Here is a 12,451-nt window from a genome sequence, read left to right as displayed (position 1 = left end):
GGAAAGATGTACAAGCTACATTGTTAAATGGAAAGAAAAAAGCAAATTGCACAAGATCATGTATAATCTTCTATGGGCAGACCTTGTTGAAAATTGATAATCAGTTTGTTCATCCTGGGCTGAATCTCTTTAAATTTATGGAAACCAGAAGACTTGAGTTTATGTTGAAAGAACCAGTGAATGAACCTACCAACCCTTGACGCTCCTCCACTACCCAGCCCCTACATCGCCCTTTCTCTTCTCTCTCCTCCTTTCCAGCCTCCCCGTGTGGGCTCTCCTGAGCTCCCCTTGACAAGCTCCGGAAATCTTGGAGCCTCCCTTGGGCCTCCCCCATCAGCACCCTCATCTCCTTGGGGGAGGAGAGGAGTTCTGATTTGTGAGAGAAGGGGGTACTGACTTGGAGTAAAATTGTCTCAAGGCATGAGTTTCCTTCCATGCCAGACCTTCCATTGATAATGAGGAGATGCCATGAGCAATTTGTCATGCCAGCGCCCAGCTTGCCCCTTCAGTCTTCTTTTGTGTCCCTGCCTGAGACTGGCCAGTGGCAGGTAGTGTTCAGCAACAAAATCCAGGGTGTAATGTGGGTTTGAATTGTCCTTGACCCCAGGTCTGCAAAGCTGAGAGCTCTGGCAGGAAACCAGGTCAGGGCAAGGGGGGAGGGGGTGCCCATTCAGGAATCTTGAGGGACCTTGGAGAAGGTCTAAGGACAGGGCTGCAAACCATCCACTTCCGGGTCAGCCTCCCAAAGCACAGAGGTCATCTGCACAGAGTAGACATTGCAGGGCAGGGAGTGGGGAGCCGGATTGCTGCTGTTATATATTCCTGGGCTAAACCATACACTGATGGAGCACTCCCCAGTCCTGCTGTGCTCATCGCATCCCCCTCACCAGAATATCCCATCCTGCATATGTTTCTTTCCTGCTTGCAGAACATAAAAACGTGTCTGTGTGAGGGTAGGATGGGGCTGTGAGCTGGGGAGAGCTCTTTGGAATTTGAAAGCGTTCTCAATGTCCCTGGACCTGTGCTTTTCTCGCGCCTAACATCACCCTTCCAGTCAGTCTTGAATAAATACCTCGCAGCCTCCTGTTTGCCTGGGCATCTGAAGGACAACACACACAACATTATTTCTCTCCCCTGACTGACAATGGAGTTCAGTGTTCTCTGCAGCTTGCATGTGGCTGCAGAGGCAAATGTGAGGTGTTTCATGGTGTAGCCGTCACAATCCATGCAACCTGAAGACCTGGGCAAGGGACCTGGTGCCTGAGAGCCTCCGCCTCTGGACCATTTCCCTAAGAATGGAGCTCTGTTCCCGTGAGGGGGGAGCCCAGCTGGCAGGAGAGAAAGGTGGGTAGTAAATATCCACCAGAAGGCGCTGAAGCAGGGCAGACACTGGGCAGAAGCCAGCTGATGAGAAAAGAGGCCTTTAACTCCCCCTATCCCGCCCCCCTGCCTTTTTTTTTTTAAGTGAAAGAAAAAGGCTGGGAACAAAGTTCTACTTGTGTCCCTCTGGATTAAATGTTCAGATCGTCTGCTTAGTTCAATTTAGCATCTTCCAACCCTGGACCTTCTGGTCCCCATGGTCTAGGGCAGATTTTATCTCTGTTTCAGAGGTTGGGAGGCGGTGGCACCGAATTAGGAAGTTAATTTCCCGGGGGGCATTAGGGATGAAGCCAAGGAGAGACCCTGAGGGGAAGCCTGTTGGAACCGGCTCCATGCTGCTCCAGGACCCGGCACACACGTGTCCTGTCGTTCCAGCCCAGTTGGGCCTTTAGTGCAGGCTTTCATTCTGCTCCCGAGATGCACGTACTGGAGGCCTTGCAAATCCCTCTCTGCCTGGGGAGCAAGCACGACTCTTTGCCACCCCTGCTCCGTTCCAAAGGTGGTGGGAGAGAAGGCAGCCACGAATAGAGTTCTGGTTCTCTCTCTTGGTTTTTCTTTGGCAGCCACTCAGGGACTGGGGATGAATGACCAGGGTAATCACGCTCCACCACACGTTGATGGGGGAACGTGAACAGCAGGGCAGGGATCCTGAGGAGACGGCAGCCTGGGACACTTGAAATGGGAGGATGCCACAGCCGTCCAACCAAGTCACAGGGACTCTCAGAGGGCGCCCCCCGAAGGGGGCAGTCCAGACAACATGATTCCTGCCTGCTTGGGCAGGGATAGAGAGGCCTGTTTGCCCGCCTAGGGTGCTGTCCCTATAGCACTGAATTGCCAGGACTCTACAGATGGGAGCAGGCTGCGGCCAACTTCCCCAGCTTTTGAAAATCCTGCATCTTAATTAGTTCCCTACTGCTTTCGTACATGGCCCACATTTTAATAGTCTCCAGGCTTCTTCCACCGTTGGCTCTCCGACATTCGGCATGATTTCTCTTCTGAAGACAGTCCCCCTGACTCCTTCGGCATCCCCCAGTCCGGGACCAACTTAAGGAACGCCGATGTGCCAAGCATGTAGCCAGAGATTGATGAGCCTGTCAGTTGGCTCCCTCTGCCCTCTGCCCTCCCCCTCCTGTGTGCTCCTCGCAGGGATGAGCCTAGCTAGGGGGGGTGAGATGGGGGAGGTGAAGGAAGAGACCCGTGGAGCCCTTAGCCAGGTGTGAGCCAGTGGACAATGTGACCTTCTCCTGGCCTGCAGAGGAGTCTGGCTGTGTCCTTTCGAGGGAAAAGGACGCTCCAGCTCCCACCCCCACCTGTCAGTGCTTATCTGTCTCTGAGTGGGGGGAGGAGGGGGGGTTGCCTGAGCTTGGTCGGCTGGGAGAATGGATGCCTTCAAGTGCATCAGGGGGAAATGACCAGTCATTTATCTCTTTCCTGCAGTGTCAGAGCCTGCAGCCATCCATCCTGAGACCTGCAATAGCAGCTTCTTCAGCTCTTGTTGGCCTCATGAGTGGGAGAGTGGGAGACAGGTGGGCAGGCCACCGCAGCCCCTTCTTCATGCCCTTTCATGCCGAGACTGTTTACATATTTCTTTTAACCTTTCTGGCAGTCTGTGGGTAGGAGCTGGTTCTAGGGAGCTGAGCCTGGGCCGCCTGGGCACTGCAAGGTGCACACTTGGAGGGCAGGGGCCCACCTGTCTTTTTCATCTGTATCTCCAGTGTCTGGCACATGGTAGGTGGACAGAAACGATTTATTAAAGGAATGAAGCAAAAAAGGTGCCTTGTGTTTGATCTCAAGCTTGAAGAATATGGCTTAGCTCTCCTCACCCCCATTGCACAGATGAGGGAGCCTGAGCCAGAGGAAAGAAGGGTTCAGCAGCTGACCTCGCCTTCCCATCCAGTTTCCAGCCTGGCCTGTGGGGCCTGTTCCAGTTTTGCCATCTTGCCTCTCTGGTAGACACTACAGCTGTGTTCTGCAGGGGGAAAAAAGACACCAAACAGGGATCACAAGGCCTAGGGTCAAGTTCAGGCCCCTCCACTCACTGGCTGTGTGATTTGGGGCTGTTACCTAACCACTCTGGCTTTGATTCTTCATTTGCAAAATGCAGCATGGCAGCCGCTCTGCTTGCTTCATGGGATTTTGAGTTATGTGGGATGGGATGGTGGAGCTGAGGACTTGGCGAGTGCAAGGAGGCGCTGTGATGCCCCCTCCGTGATGGGTGGGCTGAGGGGATCTCTGCCAGCGTTGCTCCTGTCCCCAGCGCCCATGTTGCACTTGTTTGTTGCAGGCAGCTCACTGCCCAGCTGGAGGAGTGTGTGCTCTCCAGTCCAGAGGGAGAGTGCATTCTGCCTTGGAAGTTTTTTTAAAGGCTCACGTCTGGTATCTTCTACGCTGGGGAGAGAAAACCTGGCATCTGGCTATGAGACCCACCTTTAAGCAGGGGCTCGGCTGATCTGAGAGATGTGAAGATTCTTTTTTTAGATATTGTTACATATATTGAGTGCATAGGTTCAAGGTCATAACTAGCTTGAATGTTATGGCTAAGATTAGTTATGTACAAATTGGTATACCCCCGATATATACACAGAGTTTGTGTTTTTTCCGTGTCTTGACTAGGGGAATACTTCTCTGTGGTTCTGACCTCTGTCCTGTTCCAGGTGTCTGGGTAGGTACAGTGGGGTGTGGGGGCCAGAGGCCGTTTGGGGAGTGATCAACTCTCATGTGGTATGGATTCTTAAACAAGTGGTAACAAGGGCTTGAAGCATGCAGGCTGGGTAATCGGTCCTCACTGTGAACCTGTCTATTTTGAGCTTTGTGTATCACAGAACAGGGAGTCAAACGCAGCCAAGAAAATGGCACCCCTGAGGAATGAGCAGATGGATTCCTGGGCCTGCCACCATCTCAGGAACCAGGTCTTTGGGTTCCCCCTACCCCCCATCTCCTCCCTTGTGGGGTGAGAGATAACAGTACTCCCCCCATCCTTCTCTCCACGAGTATGATGGAGATAAATGAAATAATGATTCTTAAGCTCCTTGCTCCTTGGTGTAAGTTGATGTATAAATCCAAGGAAATATGATGAGCTTAACCCTTCAACATAATAAGCACCCAAAGAGAAAACCGAACGTTTGTATTTTTAAAGAAAAACTAGAGGCAGGCGAAAAAGACACAACAAACACAAAGACTCATGATGCAGCAGGAGGGCTGTCTGCCACTGTCTGTGGGATTTCTCCCCGAGTTCGCACCGTAACTGTACCTCCAGGCCCCTGCCTGCGAGAGCGCTCCTGATGGATGGACGGATGGATGTGCCCTGTCGGGTGTTTCACCGCAATTTCCCTTGGGGCTGTCTGTCTGTTGGCAGAGCACAGCCTCCCGAAAGATGGTATCTCTTGCAAACTCGACAGCTAACAGACAGCTCTTCTCTTTGTATATTTCCCCAAAGAAGAACTGTCTTAATCTGTTTTTTATATGGCATATTTTATTATAATCCATATATGACTTGCAGGTTCCCAGTCCTCCATCCTGAGCCAGAAGAAAATGTGTGAAGGAGTCAGAGGCTTCGTGAGCCGGTGACATCCAGGCGCTTGCATTTTTAAATGACCCGGGATTTAATTACTCACTGTGCTCCCAGGTTGCACTTTCAGGCTCATCTTGCCCTCATCCTGTTAATGAGCTCAGTGGCTCCAACAACCCAGTGGAAGCTTTGCTTTTGGTGCATTGGGTGGCAGGCATGGGGCACCTGTGTCCAAAGCCTGTGGCTTTCATCTCCATCCAAGAGGATGCTGCCCTGTCCACAGCCCTGGGGAGGAAGAAGCAAGTCGCTGCTCTTCCCTGGTGATTTTCTTTCTTTGCTTTTATTTGTGCTTTTCCTTTCCTTCCTTTTTTAAAAAAGACTATCTGTGCTTCAATCCTTGTTTGTCTAAGAGGTTTTTTCTTATTTGGAAACCGATTTGCTTCGGTTTGCACAGAAGCTGTCTCTGGTGTGATGGATCGTGCTGGAAGTCACCCAAGGAGTATCTCTGTTCCCAATTAGAAGTGGAGGCAGAGCTGCTTACGGGGGCCCAGGGAGGCGGCTGGCTTGGGTGACAGCTGCTGCTGCTCTGGAGAGAGTAACGATCCGTGGGTTTATATCCATGTGTATAAAATCAGGCTAATTTAAAGATGAATTATGTGTGTGTTTTGGACCATTTTCTTTTAATGTTAAAGGTTTGATGGCTCCTGTCAGGTTATGTGGTCCCTAAATTTGCGCGAGGTTCAAAATGAGTGCACTTTTCAAGAATTACTAAATTCTACATACAGATGAGATTTATTAAAACTGAATCAATGAAATCCCTCAGAGCTCAACAGGGAGCTTGTCTAGGACATACATTGTGCAAGAACTTGGACCGGTTACCCTCTTCCCCCTTTCACTCTGGAACCTCCTGTGGTCAGCAGCCAGAGAATGTACTGTGTGCTGGTTTGTTCAGAGGGCACTGGTTAGCATGTTCCTCTGACCTTGCAAGCCTTACCCATAGTGCTTTGAAACCAGGGTTTGACAGTGGTCAGCTAGAATGCTGTTTTAGATTGGCCATCAGCTGGATATTACGCAGGCGACATTACAAACCATTTTTAATATGTTTCCTTTTGGGGGAAGCAAATCATAGTAAACATTAGTCTTAATGCTATAAACTTGCACTAATACAATAGCCAGTAGCTCCATGTGCCATGTGCCTACTGAATACTTGAAATGTGGCTACTACGACTTGAGATGTGCTGTAAATGTAAGGCACCAGATTTTGAAGACAATGCAAATAAAAGAATGTAAAGAATTGCATTCGTATTTTTATATTGATTACATGTTGAAATGATAATATTTGGATAAATTGGGTTAGAGACAATATTATTAAAATTAATTGCACTTGTTCTTTACTTTTTAAAATGTGGCTACTAGGAAGTTTAAAATTATAAATGATTGCATTACTTTTATGTTGGACAGTAGTTCTATACCATTAAAATCAGAATCATTCAAACTTTAATAATAATGTAGCATTTATAGGCCACTTAGAACATCCCAGGCTCTTTATATGTATGATCTAATTTTGAATCTTAAGTTTTGAATAGAAAAACCAAAACAAACATTGATGAGCCTCATTTTCTACTTTGTTTCTCACACTAGTTATTGTTGTGGGTCTTTTCAGTTTTTTAAAATTAACTGATTTACTTTTTAGAGGGAGGCGAAGAGAAGGAGAGAGAGGGAGAGAAACATCAATGTGTGGTTGCCTCTCACATGTCCCCCCACTGGGGACCTGGCTTGCGACCTAGGCATGTGCCCTGACTGGGAATCGAACCAGCGACCCTTTGGTTCACAGCCTGCGTTAAGTCCACTGAGTTACACCAGCCAGGGCTTCAGGTTTTTTTTTTTTTTCTTTTTTTTTTTAATGTAGTGTATTAACTTGTTAATTCTCACTCAACACTATGGAATAGATAGTCTGATCACACCCATTTAACACAAAAGGAAGTGGAAACTTGGAGGTTTAACTAACTAAGCCTGTGGTCCCTCAGTCAATATATGGCAAGGCTAGGACTTGACTCTAGGGCTCTCTGAAAGCAGAACTTCTGTGAGCCAACTAAATACCTTGGCAGTTAGGCAAGAATGATGCCGCTAAATTTTTCTGTGCCCTTGGGAACGTCTCCTTACCTTTCTGTATTTCCCTTTCCCCATGAAGGGGTTGAACTGGAGATACTATGGGAGGTGCCTTTTAGCTCTTTGCATGAAGGGAGCCCATTTCACTGTGCCTATTTTGGTTTTCTTTTCCCTCTTGATTTTTCTACTGTGCCCATCTGGTAAAGGACCAGAGGACCAAGAGAGTAGATTGACTTATGGGAAAGCAGGATGGAGGGGTAATTTAGCATAGGAATAAGAAGGAGCAGGAGAAGGAGGGAGGAGGAAGTTCAGTTGGTGAGACATCGTGTGCGGTCAGTACCGTTGTGGCAGGGTGAACACCACATGGTGATGTTCAGATGGAGCAGAGCCCAGAGCCATGCTGTAAACCTGCCTGCAACCTCAGCAAAGATCTGCCTTTTATCCTCAAATGTGAAAGCTATGGGGAGAGCTTAGGAATGCAATGAAAATGTACAAAGGTTTGGAAAAAGGCATTTCAAGGAAGAACCAGAGAGAGGTAACGTGAAGTCTGTGTACCTTAGAGATTGGTGAATGAGTGCCGGAGGCAGATTGGGGTCAAGGCTGGACTTTACCCCTTTTCAGCTGTGCGATATTAAGCAAGTTCTACGCCTCCCTTGCATCTGTAAAATGGGATAACTGCTTACCTCTTGAGTGGTGGGTGGGATTAAGGAATACATAACAGTAACACTGCTGCATTCTGAGTGTTCGCTGTGTGCCGAGCACCTTGCTTGTACACAAATGTATTGACGGCCGTTAGGGCCCAGCCTAGGCCTGCAAACTACTTATGGGGATGCCTTTAAGTGGAGCTCTTGTCATGGTCTCAGTGGCATCTAGAAAAGATCATTTGGTTGCATTCTCATTCTACTGTGTTACTTTTGATGAAGTTACTTCTCAAAGCCTCTCAGGTGACTCACTGATAAAATAAGATGATTAAAGCAGATGATCTGTAAGGCTTTTTTTAAGCTCAAAATATGCAGTTCTGGAAATAAGATTTATTGAGTGTTCTGAAGGCTAAGGGGATACTAAAATATGAATTTCAAATGTATATTTGAATGATTATTATAAGTTTGAGGGATGGTGACCAGCTGTTGTCTTTTGACTGAGGGTTGGATGAAGTGGCACATTTAATTGTTTTATACTTGACATTTGGAAGCCTTTTCTGACTTGGGAGGAAGAATAATATGTCATCAGAGTAGGCCCTGAAGTTGCACCCTCTGAACTCAGTAAAGCAGACAGTTGACTTTCTGATACTCAGCTTCTGTGCAACTTCATGCAGGCCTTCCCTGCTCCTGTGATCTGAAGGAGACCCCCCACCTGATTTTCCCTTCATGGCTCTTACTATAACTTGTAGTTGTATATTTACTTTGTATGTAGTGTGTAATGCCTGTGTTGTTTTCTCCATAGTTCTTACTACCATTTGTAATTGCACATTTATTTTGTGCTTAGTGTTTAATGGCTATCTCTTTAGACTGTAAATAACCTAAGGGCCAGCACTATCTTTATTTAGCTCTCCTCCTGTGGACCTCATTCCATTACAGTGGTTGTCAGGAAGTAGATGCTCAGTGAATATTTGTTGAATGAATAAGTGGATGGATGAGTTTTAGAGGTGGTTGATTTGGTGGTATTGCTGCTTGGTGGAGTTGGGTCCTCTGCTTACCATTTTTGGGAAGAGAAATCCCAAAGATCCTGTCTCTCAATGGACTTTAGATAGTGTTTTCCCTTTCTGCCTTCTTCTGGGGCTGGTCGCCATGATGTGTGTTTCTTCAGTTGTGATGGGATGCTGAGCATCTATTCCCTGTGAACTGGTCAGCCTGCATCTGCTTCTGGTGGAGGAGATGGAAGAGGTAGGTAGAGTTCCATTTGAGTTGGAATAAAGCCTGGTGGAGCAGTGCTTGATTGGGTTGGTTATTTCCATTTGTTCCCCCAGATCCACTCTGTCCTTTTTCACGCTGTCCTGGGGTCCAGGAAGTTGACCTTGGTGGGTTGTGTCAGCAAGGATCCCTTGCTCTCTGGTGTCTGGTTGAGGTTGGCCAGTGGGAGGGCAGGGCAGAGCAGAAAGATGAGGATGGGAGGAAAGGGAGGCTGGGCCATATGTCTCCATGCTCCATTCTCTGACCCAGGAGCTCAGGAGAGGGGCTGGCAGGGCAACTCTGCTGCAAGCCACAGCTCCTAGCTGGGAGCTCTGCAGTGGCGCCCCCTTCAGGTTCTTGTAGACACTGCTCTGTCCCTCCAGGAGTAGCAGTGGTAAGGGCTCCCCTCTGTTAACTCCCCTGGGGTGCTTCACCATTCCCTGTTGTTCCCTTACTTCTGCCCACACCCCTGTGAATAGTTCCTACACTGATCCCCCATACAGATGGGCTACTCATTATAGGTTTCCAGGCCATCATTCCCCCATATTCTTGTACCTATTTTACCTGATACAGGGTAGGGACCACACATCTAATTGTCATGGGAGCAGGAGGAGGTACAGGGTCAGAGGAGAGGTTGGAGGAATGTTTTATAATATGATCACTTGTGCCCGAGGTTTCTGTTTTCAGTGAAACAGAAAAACTCCTCCTTTGGGTTAGCAGTTTGGGGACACATTGAAAAAGGGGATCAACTTCTCTCTGGTTCCTCTCCTGGGCAGGCCAGCTCTGGTTGCCACTGCTCGCTGGCCCCATAACCTCACGCCCTAGGTTGCTGACCGAACTCCTGACATCTGCAGAAAAAAGGCTCTGCTGTGCAGAGGGTGGCCTGGGAGGCATCTGTGCTTGGTTTTTTCTCTTCCCCTCGCTTTCGAGGCCTTTGCTTCCCTGGTGAGTTGTTAAGAACAGCCTCTCTGAGTTGACATAGCTTTTCATGGAACAGACTGGAGCTGGGCAGCTTGCGTGGCTGAGGGGAGGTCATGGAGTTGCCAAATGAGCTGGGCTAGAGGGAGAGATTACTAAGGCGTGGCCAGTGTTGACATACTGCTTTTGAGTTTTCAAAGAATTTAAATGTAAAGGAGCACGTTTTTGCCCCACAAAACAGCCACGTCGGGGTGCTTGGCATTGTTATCCTCACTTTGTAGATGCAAATAAGGGCTCTGGGGTCCTTGTGCCTTGCCCAAAGTCACAGGTGAAGCTGTGAAGCTGGACCGAGACCCTGGCCGCCTGATCCCATGTCCATCTGGCTCCCCTGCTGCTCTACCTCTGCCCTCTGTGAGGGAGCAGGCAGGGCTGGGATCTGTCTCTGAGATGGTGAGCTGGAGTTGGGACAGTTGGACCCAACTCCAGTGTCCTGTTCCACTTGAAGGAGAGAGCACAGGTGGCCTTGAGTCCTGCCCCAGAGCTCTGGTTCCTGCATGCCCTCAAGGGCCATCTCTCCTGTCCCTGCTGTCACTGTTTCTAGTGGCCTGACCCTGCTTCTCTGTCCCTGTATTTCAGAAGTGGAGCTGCCCCTGAAGAAGGATGCATTCACCTCGGAGAGCACCACGCTGGAGGCCTTGCTCCGAGGTGAAGGGGTTGAGAAGAAGGTGGACGCCAGAGAGGAGGAGAGCATCCAGGAAATACAGGTATTTCTGTGCCCACTGAGAGTGGAGGGCGCCACTGGAGCATCACCGTGGTGCTTCCGGAGCTCCAGCACCAGCTCGGGTGCCCTTCTCAAGGGCCAGAGCTGCATCTCAGCCTGCCTCATGGCGCTGCTGCAGGGAAGCCAGAAGACTTTTCTGGTTTTAACTCTCCCAGAAGATGTCGTCGTTCCTCTAAAATCCACTTCTCTTCCCTGATCTCCCTATTTCTGTACTCAGTGTATCTTGGGGGCCAGCTGGGTGCCAGGCATGGTGCTAGGTCCTGGGGGCACGGTGGGGAGCAAAACAGATGGAGTCCTCACCCCCGTGGAGCGTGCAGCCGTAGACCCAGGCTCAAAGCCTCAGTGGTGTCTGCGTGCCTCAGGCACCCTGTCCCCCTGCCTCCCACCCCGTCCTCGCTGTAGTTCACTCAGTTCTTTCCTTGCACTCCTCTCTCCTCCTTTAAGGCCAGTTCAGAAGTCACCCTCCAAGCAGGCTTCATGGCTCCTGCCCCTCTGTGTTCACCACCTGCTGGTGAGGCTGTCATAAGGCAGGATTATAGTGGTGTGCTCTCACCATTCCTCGTCTCTTCGTCTTGGATCCCTGTTGTTGATCGTGATGTTGGGCACAGTGTTGTAATAATGTTAAGTAATACAAATATTAAATAATAGTGTTCATAACGAGAGATGATTAAAATTACATTGCATTTATATTAAGTTTATATTTTTATATTCTATGTGTAAACAATATATGGCATGGTTATGAATTTCAACCTAATTTAATATTTATATGTTTATTAACATTATAATTAAATTAATAACTTGAATGTTTGGTTTGCCTCCTAAGTATTCCCAGTCTTTTGAGTTCGATCGAGTGGGGAACATGCTGCCAAGTTCACCACTGTGCCCTCAGCCTTGCCTGTGTCCAGGAGAGTTAGGTCTCAAGAAGGTGTGGAATGAATCAGTGAATCTGCTCACCTTCTCTGCTGTTACTGTGTTCAGATGAATGGTCAGATCTTTTCCATTAGGTTGTCACAACACAGCTTCTAGTTGTTTCTTCCGTGACTTCACAGAGCTCCAGCCCTAGTACAGATCCGTGTTAACCATCACTTTTATTTGTCTGACACCTTGGAGTGATCTTCGGTGCCTTCTCTCGCACGGAACATCCAGCTCATCAGGAATCCTGTCGACTGTGCCCGCGACATAAATCCAGAGCGTAGCCCCTTCTCACCACATCCAGGGCTACTACCCTGCTCCAAGGCACTCTCACTTCCTGTCCACACTGTCGGGATTGCTCTCTAAATGGTCCCCCTGCTGATGGCTGGGAGGAACCCTTTTAAAATTTTCAGTCAGACCCTGGCATTCCTATGCTCACAGCCCTGCAAGGGCCCCTGTTCTCACTGAGTGAAAGTCAGGGACCTCTTGCCTCTGTCTCTGACTCTTTCCCTTTCTGCCTCTGCTCCAGGCACTCCGGCCTCTTTGTGCTGCTCCTGGAGCAGAGAAGGCACAGCCCTGCCTCTGGGCTTTGCTCTGGCTGTTTCTCTGCCAGCAGACTCCTGTACCCAGACATCCTGGTTTTTTCACTCCCTCACCTTCTTCAAGTGTCTGCTTCTATCTCCTCGTTTCTCTGAGCTGTGTGTGTCCTGAGTGCTGTATGTAATGCCACATGCTGCACCAGCCACCCCCCGCACTGCCCATTTCTTACGCTGCTTTGGTTTTTGCCCACAGCTCTTTCCACTGTGTACTTTGGTATGTAGCACTATGTACTGTGTTCTAATGTACTTTATTTTCTGTTTTCGTACAATAGACTGCAAACTCCTCAAGAGCAGGAGTCTTTATCTGTCTTGTTCACTAATCTATCTCAAGCACCCAAACAGTGCCTGGCACACA

The 12,451-nt window shown here is 48.8% G+C and overlaps 1 protein-coding gene across 1 annotated transcript in view; it reads left to right on the top strand.

Moving 5' to 3' along the window:
* The window catches only part of DPF3 (double PHD fingers 3), a 237,145-nt gene that overhangs the window by 119,762 nt on the left and 104,932 nt on the right, over window positions 1–12,451 (top strand). The window contains exon 4 of the mRNA XM_045823360.1: window positions 10,441–10,568. Within this exon, the coding sequence (XP_045679316.1) occupies window positions 10,441–10,568 (128 nt within the window). The remainder of the gene's footprint in view (window positions 1–10,440; window positions 10,569–12,451) is intronic.

This window comes from Phyllostomus hastatus, unplaced genomic scaffold, assembly GCF_019186645.2.
Source record: "Phyllostomus hastatus isolate PE091 unplaced genomic scaffold, TTU_PhHast_1.1 phas_scaffold_501, whole genome shotgun sequence".
NCBI lineage: Eukaryota > Metazoa > Chordata > Mammalia > Chiroptera > Phyllostomidae > Phyllostomus > Phyllostomus hastatus.
Note: the sequence above shows the minus strand (reverse complement) of the source record. Positions and strands in the feature narration are given on the sequence as shown.